General features: G+C 39.1%; 1 protein-coding gene across 1 annotated transcript in view; it reads left to right on the plus strand.

The window, feature by feature from the left end:
* Window positions 1-17,921, plus strand: part of LOC132427738 (probable ATP-dependent RNA helicase DDX60) — a 79,443-nt gene extending 61,522 nt beyond the window's left edge. Inside the window, exons 30-37 of the mRNA XM_060015382.1 lie at window positions 2,135-2,239; window positions 3,031-3,172; window positions 4,830-4,951; window positions 10,302-10,449; window positions 11,753-11,895; window positions 14,008-14,159; window positions 15,315-15,377; window positions 17,212-17,921. Coding sequence (XP_059871365.1) covers window positions 2,135-2,239; window positions 3,031-3,172; window positions 4,830-4,951; window positions 10,302-10,449; window positions 11,753-11,895; window positions 14,008-14,159; window positions 15,315-15,377; window positions 17,212-17,311 — 975 coding nt within the window. The 3' untranslated portion in view covers window positions 17,312-17,921. The remainder of the gene's footprint in view (window positions 1-2,134; window positions 2,240-3,030; window positions 3,173-4,829; window positions 4,952-10,301; window positions 10,450-11,752; window positions 11,896-14,007; window positions 14,160-15,314; window positions 15,378-17,211) is intronic.
* Window positions 17,922-18,186: the final 265 nt, after the last annotated feature.

Here is an 18,186-nt window from a genome sequence, read left to right on the forward strand (position 1 = left end):
GATGAATAGCTTTTGGTCCAAACCTCAGCATTTAGCGTATTTTCAAATTATGTAGCTTTCTGGACTGAAAGTTCATCTTCTGCCAATGTCACTGACAGACTGGTCCACAGATTGGTCCTGTGGAGGCCATTCGTCACCACGAACTGCAGTAGGCACCGCAGTCAGAACTCTTCCTGTCGTAATGAGACTTTAGTGACGTGGTCTGCATCTCCGGAGTTACAGTGAACCACCAGAGGTCGCTCACCCTCTACTACTCTGCTGTTTCCTGCCTGTTGCTCTAAATGTAGAGCCAGAGAGAGGAGAAGTTGTAGGAAAGGGCATTTTTGGCTCCCTGAAAACGTATCACCCCAAAGTAGAGGTGATGGATGGTACACCCCATCCCCTCCTTCCTTCTCCCTCCTTCCCTCCCTTTCCCTCTCCCTTCCTTCCTTCTCCCTCCCTCCCTCCCTGCCCCTCTCTCTTCCTTCCTTCCTTCTCCCCCCTTCCCTCCCTGCCCCTCTCCCTTCCTTCTCCCCCTTCCCTCCCTGCCCCTCTCCCTTCCTTCTCCCCGCTTCCCTCCCTGCCCCTCTCTCTCCCTTCCTTCCTTATCCCTCCCTCCCTCCCTGCCCCTCTCCCTTCCTTCCTTCCTCCCTCCTTCCCTCCCTCCCTCCCTCCCTGCCCCTCTCCCTTCCTTCCTTCCTCCCTCCTTCCCTCCCTGCCCCTCTCCCTTCCTCCCTCCTTCCCCCACTGCCCCTCTCCCTCCTTCCCCCACTGCCCCTCTCCCTTCCTTCCTTCTCCCTCCTTCCCCCACTGCCCCTCTCCCTTCCTTCCTTCACCCTCCTTCCCTCCCTGCCCCTCTCCCTTCCTTCCTTCTCCCTCCTTCCTCCACTGCCCCCTCCCTTCCTTCCTTCTCCCTCCTTCCCTCCCTGCCCTTCTCCCTTCCTCCCTCCCTCCCTCCCTGCCCCTCTCCCTTCCTTCCTTCTCCCTCCCTCCCTCCCTGCCCCTCTCCCTTCCTTCCTTCTCCCTCCCTTCCTCCCTGCCCCTCTCCCTTCCTTCCTTCTCCCTCCTAGTCCCCTGGCCTTACATTGACTAGAGATTCTTCCCAGGTACTATGAACTCTCAGGCCTAAAGGCAGCCACGTTTAATTTCGGTGATGTTGGGAAATTCTCCTTTTACTTGAACCTCATAAACGTTGTAGTGGGCAGTTGGAAGATATCTGAACTGTTACCTCGATGCTGTTTTACTGTCTCAATATTTTTATTACCTTGACCTTAATCAACGTGATTCCATCGTTTTTGCAACGATACTGCAGGACATGGGAAAATGTATCAATAATATCGTATTTTCTTCCAGAACAACCCAAGATTGTAAGCTCTTAAACTGGATCCACATATATTACCAGGTTATTTGGCAACATGTTTCATTTCCAGTGATTCGGTTTTATATGTTCCGTTTTGTTAGGGGAAGGGCGTGCCATGTAAGAATATGGTAAAATGTGAAATCGCACTGAATCTTAGGTGGCTCTGGTATCTGTGGGGTAAAATGGATATTAGTAATATCTATTTGATTGTTTTATATTCTTTTATGAGCTGGTCAGTCGGATGTGGCCACAGGAGGAGACAGACGAGAGGCTCAGGGAAACAAAGTAGAAACTCAAGAGGTCCTAGAAATGCAGGCAGGGTGCACCATGCAGGGCTTCACGAGACCCCAGGATGGTCGGGAGGCAAGAGCCACGAGTGGAGGGAGAGGGCCCATGGGAAGGGCAAGGCATCTCAGAGTAAATAGTTTGGGACTGGGTAGTTGGAATCATTCGGGTGGGCTTTGGGAGCTGCGGTGGTCTCTATTTGCCTAGCACCTGGGGTGCTTTAGGACAGGGGAATATTGGCTTGGTGTGTGAGATTCAGGTAAGGCAGCAGGTGGGGCGTAAAGTCGGCATTGGTTGGTTTGTAGAGGAAAGCAAGCTTTGTCAAGTTGTTATTACCTTGAGGAAGTAGCCCTGGGAGTATCAGTCTCTCCCCAGCCAGCAAGGGTTTTAAGATGCCAAAGCATCGTGATATGCAGGAAAAAATGTTAAATTCCAGTGCACCTCTCTTGTCATCCAGGAGTGTATTTCTCAGCAGGAGCACAGTGTGAATTAACATCCTCCTCTCCTCAGGTGCTGTCGGTGCTCAAGCACTCACTGATCTCCTTCAAGCAGCCCCGGGCGCTGGAGATGCTGAAACTGTACTTTCTGTTCTCCGTGCAATTCCTGGTCAAGGAGGTAGGACCGTGTTTGCCTTTTTGTGAGATAGGATCGGTACCATCTCTGTTTCTCATCATCTTGAACTAATTCCAGTCTTTCCAAGGTTATAGCCAAGGATTCCTACTACTTACAGTTGATTTAATTATCAAAGTGGGCCAGGTAATGAGTACTAATCTCTCTTATGTTGGTATTGTGGACCGAAAAAAAAAAAAGCACAACCTGAAAGTTGAGAATTATGTTTTATTCGGTGGACATTCTTAGGACTTCAAGCAGGACATAGCATCTCAAATAACACTTGAGGGACTGCTCCCAAGAGGCAAGGGAGGAGCTAGGATATATAGGGGTTTTTGCAATAAAGACCAGGTAGTCAGAACTTCAGAAGATGACTGTTCATTAAAGAAAGCCAGACATCTCAAGTTAAGGAATTTAGCGCTTTTCTGTGTATGGGAAGATGCAAGAGTCTGGGCTCACTGGAATCATTCCTTTGATGTGCACCTCAGCTCTCTGGGGCCAGTGTCCTGTGCTTTCCCATCCTGAGTGTTCTCAGGTGCACCATTGCGGGGGCTGCAGTGGCTGAGGGCTTGATGGTGGAGCAGCCTGTCTCCATCCTGAGCTCCCTCAGGGCTCACCATCCAGGCTGCTGGAATGTGATGGCTTGATGGCTGCAACATCTTTTGCTTACTGTCATGGCAGCCATGTTTTAGTTCTCAGTATTAAGTACTGTTTTAAACTGGCACTTAATAAGCTGTCTATTAATTAAGGTATGTGGTTGAGTTGAGTCAAACTAATAAATTATGTCTGTTCTTTAGGGCTATTTAGATCAAGAAGGTAATCCTACAGGCTTTGCTGGACTTGTGTCACATTTGCATTATCACGAGCCTTCCAATCTTGTTTTCGTCAGTTTTCTTGTAAGAGGCCTTTTCCATAATCTCTGTCAGCCAACCAGGAAAGGTAAGCTTGACGTTTCATACGTATGGTCTAAAAACAGCAAAGATGCTATAGTGGAGCTAACACTTCAGGAAATCTTTTTTTTCTACAAAGAAAATGCAAGTTAATATGTAGATAATTTGGAGATACCAAATTAGATAAAATAAAGTTTTATATACCTACTAATATAGATTACATAGGAGAAAGCCATATTTTGTGGCAACTATTTAAAAATAACAACTTCTTATTAACTTGAGAGATGCCTTGATTCCAGGATTCAGAGATATTAATATATGATTTTTTGGTAAATATTTTTCTAATTAAATGTAATATATGCTCATCATAGGAGGAAAGGGTATAGGAAACCATCATGTTAAAAAAATACTCACTGTTGATATTTGTGAATATTTTCCTCCAATCATATTTTCTTTGAATATAATCCTATAGTGTATTTAAATAGCTGATACCATATTAGTTGCATGATCTAGAAACTTGTTTTCCCCCAGATTTGCTTTTGTCAAATTGTGTACATTTTTTGTGAATTCCATTTGTAAAGCCCATCTAATGTTTCATTCAATGCAGTTTTTATAAAAGCCTTTGATTTTTATAACTAAACCATAGATCTTTAAACTATGTCCCTAAAAGAAATATTTCTGTCTCTGTGCTTAAGTTCGTTGTAGTTCCTGATGCCTGGTGATTTTCTTGCCTTTCACAGCATAACTTCGCTTTATCTTCCATTGTTAACTGGCAGGAACACTCTGTTTTACACAGCGTCACTAGGCTCTGAATGTGCATTGTTCTGTGAAACAAGGATCCTCAGGAAGTTCTGTCTCCCAGAAGCTCTGTAAGAGGAGAAATAATTTCAGGCAACAAGAAGTGCAGTTGTGTTTATTGCTGTGTGTGTGTGTGTGTGTGTGTGTAGGGAGGTGTGTGCGGTTATAAACATGGAGACAGAAGCTTTATGAGGTAGATAATATGGACGTTGCTATTTTGTACATGAGGAAACAGAGAAGTTAGACAAATTGCCATGGTCACAAAACCTAAATATTGTAAGTCTTGAGCCAAGATTCGAATATGAGCAAGTTATTAAAGGTGGCACTTTTTAACACGACCATGTAACAGTCACGTGCTGTGGAGGATGGGAATGAGTCAGGTTGATGGGATATATATATATATAGTTGGAGTATAGTTGCTTTACCATGTTGTGTTGGGGTTGACAGTATATTAACATGAGTGGCAGGGAGGGGAGGGGAGGGGGCTGGGGGGTTATTTGTGGGTTAGTTTTGGAAACCCTTACGTGCTTGGCCGAGGAGATTGGATTTTGTTTATGAGGCATTGAGATGCGATCAGAGGCTTTTGAGGAGGTGAGGTCATGATCATTAAATGCTTAAGAAAACCAATCATAGACTAAAGAGGAAGGTCCCAGGTAAGGGGACAAGGGTCTTTGGTTGGAGTTACAAGAGTCTGAAGTAGAGGGGGAGCGGCAAGAAGGAAAAAGGAGGCACAGGTGTAAAACTGCCAGCAGAGATAGTCGTTCCCTAGTCGCTACACTTGTTACAAATTTCTAGTCTCCATGAAATAACATGCAATATAACATTCAATTTGTATTGTTCAATTGAAACATTAAAAATGGGATTAATGCACTTTTTATGTTTATGACAAGATATTTTATTTTGTATAGGCTCGAAACATTTTTCTCAAGATGTTATGGAAAAGCTAGTGTTAGTATTGGCAAATCTGTTTGGCAGAAAATATCTTCCAGCAAAGTTCCAAGATGCTACGCTCAAGTTTTATCAATCCAAGGTAAAATTTATGATTCTGATAACATTAAATAATTAAGATAATTTAACAGATCCTACCGTAAATGATTCCACAGCAGAATTTTATTAATATAGAGTTCATTTGTTTTATAGAAATAATTTCTTCTGTAATCAGTGTTATATTTAATCTGTAATTCACATGTCTCCTCTATAAATCTATCAAAAGATTAAATGCCTTGAGGAAAAATGGGATAAAAAGTTCTGCTCATGTTTTCTGTTGGATTGTATAAACGTGTAGCAATCAGTGGCTAAAGAAAAAAATGTACGTAATTATACATTAAATGAACTAATAGTTCCCATCATTGAATCTCTAGTTCTTTTAGCATCTTTTTACCTTGCAGTAGGTCTATGGACAGGAAGCGTATGCTGTAAACTATAATGTTCTCACTGAAAAAATATTAGAATAGTCATCTAAGAAATCATCCCTTGACACACAGACTGTTGTCCGATTTTATTTGCAATGAGTTCTTTGATCATGATTCCCTGTCATTAAATCAGCATCAAATATTATTACTAATGTATTTCACTAGAATCTGAGAAAGTGGGAAGGGCTGGTTATTATACCAGATAACCTTGGTAAAGGTGACAAAGAAGAACAAAAAGAGAAGAGTTCATCTATATTGTCTAACATCACAATGTTAAGTTACCATTCTTAGCCCTCACAGAGTGTTCTCTAGACCAGTGAAAACAATTTTAGTCACTGACTTTTCATCTTCATATCTTTTTCATCACATGTACATTCTTGGACTATTATTTGTTTTGGTTAAATAAACTTATTTTTCTTACAAAAGACAAGTCAGTATCTCTGTCTTACACAGATGGTTATGATAGAAAAAAGTACAATAAAAAAAGATTTTGAGTGGAGGCCTCCTATTTCTCTCTCTTTTTTCCTTTAAAGATTATTAGAAATTTGAGCACTTCCAGGTGGGACATGCTAGGTGGCCATCACTCCTGTTGCAACAGAGAGCTGTGGAAGGGATGAGGATTATATTGGCTAAAATTATAAAATGGCAAGAACTTATCCAAGGTGTGATTGGACTCTCCAACCATGATTTTTCTCTCAAAGAACTTGTTGATTCTGGACGAGGTTCAAAGTTGTACTTAGCATATCCAGAGAGCCTCTCCTATGAGATAAAAAACACAACACAGCAATAAAGCTTTTAGTGATTCCATGGGGCTGGAGTGACAGACTAGACACTTGAGAGAGTGTTAACTCAGGACATTCACTGGGTCATATCTGCATGAAATGTCAGGGTGTTACACCAAATTTCTTGCAGTCTTGTAGCATTTACTAAATAAAAACCCACTAGAGGGAAGAGTTTGAATGTATTCATAGGCTTATATTACCCTCAAGGCATTTTTAAAGCCATCTAGGGCTGGAAGATATAAATGTAGGTTGTGAAGCTCTACAGGAATGACGTGGATCTTTGGGAATCTTTTAGGGCTGAGAAGACTGAGACCCACCAGCCTCATACTCAAAACCCAAGAGGGCTTAAGAGCAGAGATGCACCAGATGTAGACTGAGACTTACTAAAACTGGAAAACAGTATCAATCCACTTCAATCTCTACTTAGACTGAGGTGATCACATCTTCACTCACTTGGCCAAACACAAAATTGGGGAGCTCACTCCAGTGGAAGATAACATTGTTTGAAGTCTATCAGGTCCTTTTACAAACACTTCTGGTGAAAGAAAAATAAAACCTAAAAAAGTGAGTAAGTGAGAACATATGACCAATTAGCAGGAATGAAAGCAGGCAATAATAATCAACAGGAAGATGATTCAGATATTGAAGTTAGAATATAAGGACTGCTCAAGAAAATGGGGGAAGAGATAGAATTGATGAAAGGATGGAGACTTTCACTAGATAATTACAAAATTGACGAGAATAGAGAATTTCACCAGGTAATTAATTGGACCGTCCAGAATTGAAAAATGTACTGTCTGATCAGAATATACATATCAGAAGTCAAAATCAGTGAGTTGACTGATAGCTCAATAAAAGGTATCTGAATTGTAGCACAGGGAGAAAAAAATGAAAATAAAAACAATAGCATATGAGAATGTGGATGACATTCAAAAGGTTTAATGTAATATAATGGCAATCCCAGAAGAAGAGGAGGGAGAAGAATGGCCGGAGGGTATTCAAAAATAATAGCTGGGAATTTTCCCAAGCTGATGAAAGACAGCACTCCATAGTTTCAAAAGATTAGTCAACTTCAAGAAGGATAAAGAAACATTAAACTAAAACTACTGAAAATCAAAAACAAAGAGAAAAACACAAATCAGCTAGAGCCGAAATAGACATTTCCTTGAAAAAAGCAGTAATAAGATGGATAGCTGACTTTCTGACCAAAATAATGGAAGGTAGAAGAAAATGGGAATATAATTTTCACTCCACTCTGTTTATTTTTATGCATGAATGTGTACAGATACTGAGCGTATGTTTTAAACATAAGTTAAAACAGGGTAAATATATTGTGATTGGTTTCATGACATATCAAGAGGATATGCATACCTTATTTTAAAAGTTTTTTTGAGGTATAAGTGATATATAAAAATGGCATACGTTTAATATACACATGTTAATGCGTTTGGACGTATGCATACACCTGTGATATCATTGCCACAACAAAGGCACTAAACATATCCACCATGTCCAAAATATTTCTTCTGGTTTTATTTATTTAGTTAGTTAGGAATACTTACCATGAGATTTATCCTCTTAATGTAGTTTAAAGTACACAGTACTGTATCGTTAACATAGGTACTATGTTGTAGAGAAGATCTACAGAAATTATTTAGCCTGCATAACAATAATTTATATTCAATGAAAAACAATTCCCTATTTCCACCTCCACCCAGCCCCTGACAATATTCTCTGCTTCTATGAGTATGACTGTTTTAGGTCCCCCATGTAAGTGGAATCATGCAGTGTTTGTCCTTCTGTGAGGCTTATTTTACTTAACATAATGTCCTCTAGGTACATCCATGTTGATCTCCTTTTTTAAGAATGAATAATATCCCACTGTATGTATGCAGCACACTTTCTTATCGATTCATCTTGCTGATACACACTTGGGTTGTTTGTATGTCTTGCCTGTTGTGAATAATGTTTCAGTGAACGTGGATGTACAGGTATCTCTTCAACATCCTGATTGCAACCCTTTTGGATATATACCCAGATGTGGAATTGCTGGATCATATGATAGTTCTATTCTTAATTTTTTTAAAGAAAACTTTGTATGTTTTTCATAGTGGCTGCACCAATTTACATTCCCACCAACAGTGTACAAGGTTCGAATTTTTCTACGTTTAAAATTTTTCTTCAACCCTTATAATCTTGTTTTTTTTGATGATAGCCATTCTGACAGGTATGAGGTGCTATCTCATTGTGGTTTTGATCTGCATTTCCCTGATGATTAGTGATGCTGAGCAACTTGTAATATACATGATAGCAGTTTGTATGCCTTCTTTGAGGAAATGTCTTTTCAAGTCCTTTGCCCGTTTTTCTTTTGTTTTTGTGTTTTTGTTTGTTTGTTTTGCTATGGAGTTGTACTAGATTCTTGCATATTTTGGATATTATCCCGTATCAGATGGTTGGTTTAGAAATATTTTCTCCCATTCCAGAAATGCCTTTTCACTCTGTTGATTATTTCTTTTGCTGTGCGGAAGGTTTTTAGTTTGATGTAGTCCCACTTGTTTATTTTCACTTGTGTTGCCTATACTTTTGATGTTACATTAAAAAATCATGGCCAAAACCAATGTCGCTATATTTTCTTTTATTAATTTTACAGTTTTAGGTCTTACATTTAAGTCTTTAAACCGTTTTGAGTTTATTTTTATGTATAGCATATGGTAGGGGTCCAATTTCAATCTTTTACATGTATATATCATTTTGCCAATACCATTTTTGAAAAGACTATCCTTCCTCTATTGTGTGTTATTGGTACCTTTGTCAGATATATGCTGGTAATATATATATATGTGAAATATGTTTCTGGACCAGAAACACCGTAATTGCCTTAAAATTGAACAAACTCGTTTCATTTCTAAATACACATAAGACAAAAAATAAATAAAATGGAAATTATCAAATATTTTAGTTAAATGATAATGAAGAGTACATACAAATATAAGATGTGATTTATGCAATGATTAGAGGGACATTTATAAGAGGGACATCCACATCTTAGAAAAGAAGACAGGCTGAGAAAAAAATCAGTGATTTGACTTTTCAGCTTAAGGAGTTAGGAGAAAACAAAACAAAGCAAAATAAATAAAACAGAATATCTAACCTAAGGGAAATACAAGAAAAAGAGTAATAAAATGAGAACAGAAATAAAGTAAATTGAGAGCAATTGTAAAAAAAGGGAAATCAGCAAGGCCTAAGTTGCTTCTTTGTTAAGATTTATAATAAAAGTGATGAATACACAGCAAGACTCATTGACAAAGAAGGGAGAGAAAGCACAAATTACAATTATCAGGAAAGAAAATGAGACATTATTACAGATCTTATGTAGTACATCAAATGGAAAATAACATTTGACTATTTGGACAAAATGGGCAAATTCCTAGAAAATGCAACTTTCTAAAACTAACCAAGGACTATATGAATAATTTCATATCTGATAGCCATTAAAGAAATGTAACCAATTATTTTTTTTAAATTTCCCATTTAAAAAAACCCAGGTTCAGATGGCTTCAGTGGTGAACTTTTTTAAACATTTAAAGAATAACAGCAAATTTTCACAAACTCTTCTAGAGAATATAAAAAGAGGGAGCAAAACTTAAACTTAATATCAAAACTTGACAAGGACATTATAAAAAATTAGAGATGTATCTCTTATGAAAATATAGATAGAAGAATAATTAACAAAATATTAGGAGAATGAATCCAGTGGGGCTTTAAAGACCCTCACAATTGAGTGAGGTTTATTCCAGGCACAAAGGGGACTTTATATTGTTGCTTGCTTTCCAAACATGTCACTAGATTCTTTGAAATATTCACAAGTCTAATGTCATTTGAGGGCATACTTCTATTTAAAAGAGTTTTGATTAAGTAGCATGAAAACAAATTTTTAAGAGCAAAGGTATTCGCTTTTATAACACAAATAGGAATAAAAAATGAATTTCACCTGAATTTCATAGATGAAAGAATGGAACAGTTACATTACTGAATAGATAGATAACTATAGAATTACATTACATTGTTCTTTGCAGTTCTTCTAAACTTTCAGTTTTCAAGGATGGTACGTAGATCTCTCTGAAAAATATTTGGCCTCCAGTTTTTTGTTTTTGTTTTTTTTTTGATGACCTCCTTGATGATTTAGGTGTTTCTGGAGGATCTCCCTGAGGACTTCAAGGCCGCTCTAGATGAGTATAACACAAACGTGACAAAGGACTTTGCCTCTTTCCTACTGATTGTTTCCAAACTGGCTGATATGAAACAAGAACATCAGCTCCCATTGTCAAAAATAGGTAAGTGTATCTTAGCTCCATTGTGGGACAGTTTAAAAAATAAATAATCTTGCCATAAGTATATTTTATCCCATAAGAAGAGTAGAGCCCGGGAAAGATCAGTCTGCCTTAGAATAAGGGGATCCTTTCTGCTCTCTCAAGGAAGACGGTATGATTATTAGAATTAAGTAAGGGACAGTGGAGAATGACATTGAATAGAGTCATTTATAAACCATCTTGATTAAAGGTTGGGTTTGGGACAAGCCTGGAAAAGGAGTAAGGACACCTATGAGATGAGGAGAAACAAGAAGTGATTCTGTCACTTCTTCCTTGAGAGGAGCTGTGCATGGTGGTCATGAGCATAAACTCTGCATTATGACCTGACTCCAAGCTGTGGCTCTGCTACTTGTTAGCAGTGGGACTTTGAGCAGGGGACTCCATATTCCTGCCTCGATTTTCTCAACAGATAAATAAGGAGGATAACATTATCCACCTAGTTTGGGTGAGCTTTAAATAGTTAAGCCAATGTCTGTAACTTATCTCCAAACAGCACGTAGCACGTAGTCAACACTCCTGATCTTTGCTCTTACTTTTCATGAGCTATTGGCTGGAAATCTTCCGGGAGAAACTAAACTGGAAACGGTGACAGGGATACAGGGAAAGGGGTGAGCTCTGGGTAGCCATTTCCTGGTTTGGTAACATCCTCAGCTGGAAGAAGTCAGGGAGGAGGACCGTGTAACTTTCTGGACAGCGTGAAAGCAGGAAGTAGACAGTGGCAGAGGGTGTGGCGAGCAACCAGAGGAGGAAGAAAAGGAACGGGAAGGTTCGGCCTCAGTCACAAACGAGAGCCGACTGTGAACGTGCCCTCCGGTGCTTTACAAAGGGAGGAATGGAAAACATACTTCTTCTCATACGCCATTTCCAAACCTGCTGATGGTGGCTGCTTGAATCAGCCTGTCTAGAAGGATTCTGCAGGCAAGTCTGAGTTCGGTGGGAAAAAGGACCAAGGTAATAACAACGATTCTGGGCTAAAAGAGGATACCATTTAAATTTAGTTTTTATGACCTGTTGATCAAAGCAACTAAAGTATAATACAAAATTTTATACCGTTGATAATAGTATTAATAACTAACATTTATTGAATGTATTCTATGCCAGGATGTGCTGCTTACTGTATGTGATCAGTCCTATTCAGTCTTCATTACAGTGTTGGTCCTTGAAAGTTGAATGGCTCCCCTTTGCCTCCTGGTCTAGAGCAGGTGTGTAAGGCTTGGCAGTCTGGCTTAATCTTCAAAGCTGATTTGTGCCCACCTCTTATGGCCAGATTTCTCAGGTCAAGAGTGTGAAGACTCACAACTTGTGTCTCACTTGATGAGCTGCAGGGAAGGAAGAATAGCCATTTCTCCATTTGCCTGTCTCTCTGGGAACTCTGACGGCAGCTTGCTTCATCTAGAAACTTCAGACCATGTAAGTGGAAAAGGAGGCTTGTAAGTAAAATGTCATTAAGAAAGAATTGGATTTATGCTTTCGGGCAGCTTAGCAAGGGCTTCAGGTTCCCCAGATTGAAAAGAGTTTCAGGTGCATCAACAGAAATACCCAGGGAAAGGTGCTCTTGAGGCCAGTTTGTCACCCTGGCCTGAGGAACCCTGTTCCAGTATACAGAAATCCAGGATCACTACTTTTCTGGAGATTGGCAGAGGTTTGCTGTGAAAAGAGCACATAAAACTATCTTCAGGCTTTCCCAGTATTGCTGTAGATGCTGTAAATCCCATATATTCTGGATCGGTGGTGTCAAAAATGAAGTATAGAGAACTAGATACATTTCAGATGTGCTGGATAACCCATTTGAATGTTGGAATAAACTTGTGGCAATTTAAGTGTAGTTGATTTACAATGTTGTGTTAATTTGTTGTGTATAGCAAAGTGATTCAGGTACACACACACACACATATATGCTTTTTCATATTCTTTTCCATTATGGTTCCTCACAGAATACTGAATATAGTTCCCTGTGCCATACAGTAGGTCCTTGCTGTTTATCCATTCTCTATATAATAGTTTGCATCTGCTAATCCCAAACTCCCAAACCATCCCTCCTCTACCCGCTCCTCCCCTTTGGCAACAAGTCTGTTCTCTATGACTGTGTGTCTGTTTCTGTTTCACAGAGAGATTCATTTGTGTCATATTTTAGATTCCACATATAAGTGGTATCATCTGGTATTTGTCTTTCTCTTTCTGACTTTGCTTAATATGATAATCTCTAGGTCCATCTGTGTAGCTGCAAATTACATTATTTTATTCTTTTTTATGGCTGAGTAGTATTCCATTGTATATATGTACCACATTTGCTTTATCCAGTCATCTGTTGATGGACATTGAAGTTGCTTCCATGCCTTCGCTATTGTAAATAGTGCTGCTGTGAACGCTGGGGTGCATGTATCTTTTCGAATCATGGTTTTTGTCTTTTCTGGATATATGCCCAGGAGTGGGATCACTGGATCATATGGTACCTCTATTTTTAGTTTTTTGAGAAACCTCCACCCTGTTTTCAAAGAATTTTGAAAAACTGTATAGACCCTTGTGCATTTTAAATGGATGCATATATTTTTATCATATATTTAAATAGTTTCTAATGATATAGATTGCATTTTCAGATAAGTGTTGATATGTTAAAATAGAACCGTTGCATCATCCTTTTAAATGTATAAAATGGAATATAAATACTAAAGTGTTTTAACACCCATAACTGTCAAGTTAAAAACAGTCAAGAATAACATTTTTAATGCTTTAAATTTTGATGCAGTTCTTTTCCTCTTGTGTTTAGACTCTGCATCCCCCCACATAATTTTACCTTACTTATCCACCAATTCCCCTTGATTGCAAATCTTCCAGACTCTCGGGGTCAAAACGATTTTCTGGATCATAACGGAATAAGAATATTCTAAGGACTTTGAATAATAATAACTTTCTGAGCTACTCCCCAGTCATTTTAGAAAGTAGCTGTACCAGTGTGCACTCTCACTGGCCCTGCACTAGAGTTCCTGTTGACCCCATAGAGTTTTCAGAAAATCAGCAGACATGAAAAACTACTGATGTGCGTTCTTCCTTTTCTTATTTTCCTTTTTCTTTCCCCTCCATCTTCCTCCCCTTCCCTTTTGTTCCAGTAATTGGGATCCAAAGATTGTCAGAGTTACTCAGTTTAAGCCTTCTTTCCAGACATGCAAGGCACCAGCTCCCTGACACTGTGTACAAAGGTATTTCCTGCACCAATTAGGATACTGATAAAATTTTAAGTTAGCTTTTCTTTCCTAGTGAGCCTTGCTATATTCTAGTGGACGGGTAGTTAAAATTTTTATTGTACGTTGTGAGGCAGTGATGTTCATCGGTGGAGCCAGGCCATCCTACTGTCCTACTTGGGACAGCACTACCTCAGTGTGGATGAGAGACACCCTCTTCTTCACTGTGAAGAGTGTGCTTTCAACATGTTGATTCTAGGAAGGAACTATGAAGCACAATGTAAGAAATCATAAACTTTCTTTACACATAAATAGTAAATTAAGGAGAGCTCTATTTCTTCAGGTCACTCTGCGCACCATTGGCATTGATAGCACTCGGGCTCCTGTGCTGTGGCCACAGGAATTTGATCACCAAGGAAGAAGAATGCAGCTCAATGCTTATGCGCTCGATTTCTATAAACACGGTTCCTTGACAGGATTGGTCCAGGACAACAGGTGTGTTTTATCTGTCTCCGTCTCCATCTCCCTCCCCAGCCATCCCCAGCATCCCTGTCATCCCCAGCATCCCCATCTCTACCTCTACCTCTCTCTCTATCCTTTTCACCTCTACCTCTCTCTGTCATTTCCACCTCTGCCTCTACCTCTAGTTCTCTTTCTATATCCGTCTTCATCTGCATCTTTACATCTAATAAATGAATGTAATGAATATTAGGCAAACACCTTCTTACAATTTCAAGTATAGGTTAATCATGCAAAACATACTGAAATTTTTTCTTACAGACTAAGGGCAAGAGAAAATACATTTGGTGGTATTGTTGTTTGTGTTTGACCAGCAAAATCTTGAGACTTAGGCTGACTCACTTGACATAAAGATTTACACTACAGTTACCAATATTTGCACATGTTCACAGATGTTTTTTATTTAGTACTATTTATTGATTATTATATATTTAAAAATGGATAACAATAACAAATAATGCCATGCTCTGCATCATCTGACAGAAGTATATGAAAAGAATATAATTCACACATCTGAGGACTGAGACTATGACAGTTGTTTTAACTCCTTGGCAGGGAAACCATTTTCCAAAACAGTGTGCAGAGATTTACTGGGAATGGAGAAATTGGCCCAGTCACTGAGCACATGGACGTGTGTGTGGGTGTGTTGGGGGAGGAGAATTCTGTCACACCATCGGGAATTCAGTGTGCATTTTAAATACATTTTGAACAATCTTTAGTGAATTCAAGTATTTAAAACTTCTGACCCTCTTGAGAAACACTGATCATTTTTGACAGTAGGACTCATTATTGTGAATAAAGTAGTTGTGATACCAGTGAGTAATTCACTTGGCCTTCTCTTTGACTCTCTGGTCCCATCCACGCTCCTGATCTTGACTTTGTGACTTGGGTTTCTCCTAGAAGGTCAGCCTCCCATGTTCACTGATTATCTCTGATTGTGAACTTGTGACTGGAGTTCATAATTGTCATTCTCACAGATTAAATCATCTGGGAGTCTTTGGTAGAAATGATTTTAGTAAATACATCTTGACAGACAAAAGCAATCCATTAATGACCAATCCAACATTTCAATATGAAATAAATTCTTCAATGTTTTTATACCATTAATTTTCAAAATGTTGTTTTGTTTAGGATAAATGAAGGAGCTGCTTATCAGTTGTTGGAAGATTTTTCCCTCACCATTAAATCTATCAGGTATGTTATACATTTTAAATAGTGATTTCATATTTTCTAATAATTTAATGATAATTTGAAAAATGTTGAGCTCATACTTAAAGGTGCCCCTGAGCATTTCAATTCCCCTGTGACTTTGCAGACCTTCTCCTCAACTGTTGCATTGTTTGTATAATAGAACTAATTCCAAAATCCATGAACTTTCACCTAGACCAGAGCCTCAGCCCAGGCACTTTAGACCAACAGGCAGCAGTATCCCAAAGCTTCAAGAATCCCTAGACACTCATGTTCTCAGTTTCCACAACCAAGGTTTCCATTTTAGTTAATGATACGTAAAAACATAAGCGGGAGCATGAGATCTGGGGACTGAGAACAAAAACCAGTGAGTTAGGTGGTATGTGTCACATTATATCTCTTGAATATTCTTCAGGAGAAATGTCCAGGAGTCACAATTGTGAGTCTGTAACTAGGAGGAAATTCAGTATTGTGGGTACAGAGCTGGTCATTCTTTGCGGTAGGTCAATGAAAACACCAGGGGAAAACTGGATCTCTAGTGGAATCAAGGCAGGTACAGATTACAAAAGGCTGATGAAAGGTCAGGTTCTGACTGTTCCCATTCCTTGATGAGCCCAGCTGCACTGTCCATTCTTGGATTTCCTCTCTCCATTCTCGTCACCTGTGTATCAGTTCCTTATTGCTGCTGTAACAAATGACCACAAACATAGTGTTTAAACCAACACATCTTTAGTGTCTACAGTTCTGGAGGTCAGAGGTTCAAAATGGGTCTCACTGGGCTGAAATCAAGGTGTTGTCAAGGCTGCATTCCTTTCTGGAGCCTCTGGGACAATCTATTTGATTGTCCTTTCCAGCTTATAGATGCTTTGATTTTGGCCCCTTCTGTCTTCAAAGCCAGCATTGGAAGGCAGATTCTTACATCAGGTCACTCTGACATTCACTCTCTCCTGCCCCCTGTCTTCCACTTAGAATGACCTTTGTGACAACAGTGGGCCACCCAGATAATCCAGGTTAATTTCCCCACCTCAAGGTCAGCCAATTAGCAACTTCAATTCCATTTACAGCCTTAATTCTCCTTTGCCATGTAACCTAAGGATTTATAAATTTCTAGGGATTAGGACATGGATATCTTTGTGGGCCATTATTTTGTTTATCACACCCTGTTTTCTTAATTTTCTCATACATCTAGGTAAAGGGAGGATTGTTTTGCTTTTTGTAGAGGTAGTTGCCTGTGGGTTTAAGTATATACTGAAAAAAAAAAAACCCACAAAATGACTCCTTAAAAAAAAATGTGGGAAAAAAGAAGGAGATTTGTGTTGCTATTATTGAAGGGAGGAGGGATCTGGTTACATGGGACTTGGTGGCCATTAAAATCCTCTTGGGGGCTTCCCTGGTGGCGCAGTGGTTGAGAGTCCGTCTGCTGATGCAGGGGACACAGGTTCACACCCTGGTCTGGGAAGATCCCACATGCCATGGAGCGGCTGGGCCCATGAGCCATGGCCGCTGAGCCTGCGCGTCCGGAGCCTGTGCTCTGCAACGGGAGAGTCCACAGTGGTGAGAGGCCCGTGTACCGCAAAAAAAAAAAAAACAACAAATATCCTCTTCGTAAAATACAGGGAGGGGAGCTGCATGGTGATTGTGTTGATTGATTGATTCGTTGACAAGATTTTTTTTGTTTTTTAGATAAATATGTTCCTTATGATTCTTTTCCTCAGTTTGCTCACATTTCATCATCTAGTGGGATTTACTTAGTTCTACCTCCCTGGGGAAAGCCCTTCTTATGATACCGACTCTCAGTAGAATGGGTGAGTTTTATGTGTATCTGTATTTCCATTTACAGTGTTTCTTTGCGTGAACTATGTGGAAATGAAGAGGACAACGTGGTCTTAGCATTTGAACAACTGAGTGAAACCTTTAATGAAAAATTTAAGAAAATTTGAAAATGAAGTCTATCCAAACTAATTAAAAGATTGCCTTGGGCATTTTAAAAGTCATATTTTATGATTCTCATGCTTTTTGTTGGGAATACATATATGATGAAGTAGAAAGGGAAGCAGTTTGGAGTCAGGGTTCTGATCAAACTTGCCCTGCTCTCCTGTGAGCATCCTTGGATGAATCACTTAGTATCTCTAAACCTTGGCTTCTTTGTATCGTTTAGTCACAATGGTTATGTCTCAGCTAGTCTGTAGATTGATTGAGAAATGCAAGGATGTTATATGAGATTGAAGAACAATGTTTGCTCTGTGAGGCCTAATCAAATATTACATTCTCAACAATTTTCTCCTCAATGTTATAATTTGTAAACAGTCTATTAAGGCTAGAATAAACGATTACAGTATCCTGACATTGCAATATATTCTCTCTATTTAATTTAAATGTGATTCCATGACTTAGATATGGCTGTTGGAAGAGTACCTTTTAGTGAACTTAAACTACTTTTTATAAAACATGATGGGAGTTTGGTATAAATTCCATGGTGCTTTAAATAAAACATACCTGATGATTTGGCTTGATTTTAATTCTACATAAGTAACTGAAAAACCACGAACAAATAAAATGGGTTTAATCTATTTGTCGTTGGTCTCTTTGTGTTAAATTCACACGTCTTTCCATCCTCTTGCATACACATTTGCATTTTATAGAACATAGTTCATTTATAGTCACTTTCCTGCCCCAGCCTAACCTCAGATTATCATTCTAGAACCTATTTTAGACCCTAAACTTGAACAGAGCATTTTTTCCTCAGGGCAAGGTGTGCTGTCTCCTACTATCAAGACGTCTTGCTGAAAGATGATCCATTGTATGGCATTATTTA

This window comes from Delphinus delphis, chromosome 6, assembly GCF_949987515.2.
Source record: "Delphinus delphis chromosome 6, mDelDel1.2, whole genome shotgun sequence".
Classification (NCBI taxonomy): domain Eukaryota; kingdom Metazoa; phylum Chordata; class Mammalia; order Artiodactyla; family Delphinidae; genus Delphinus; species Delphinus delphis.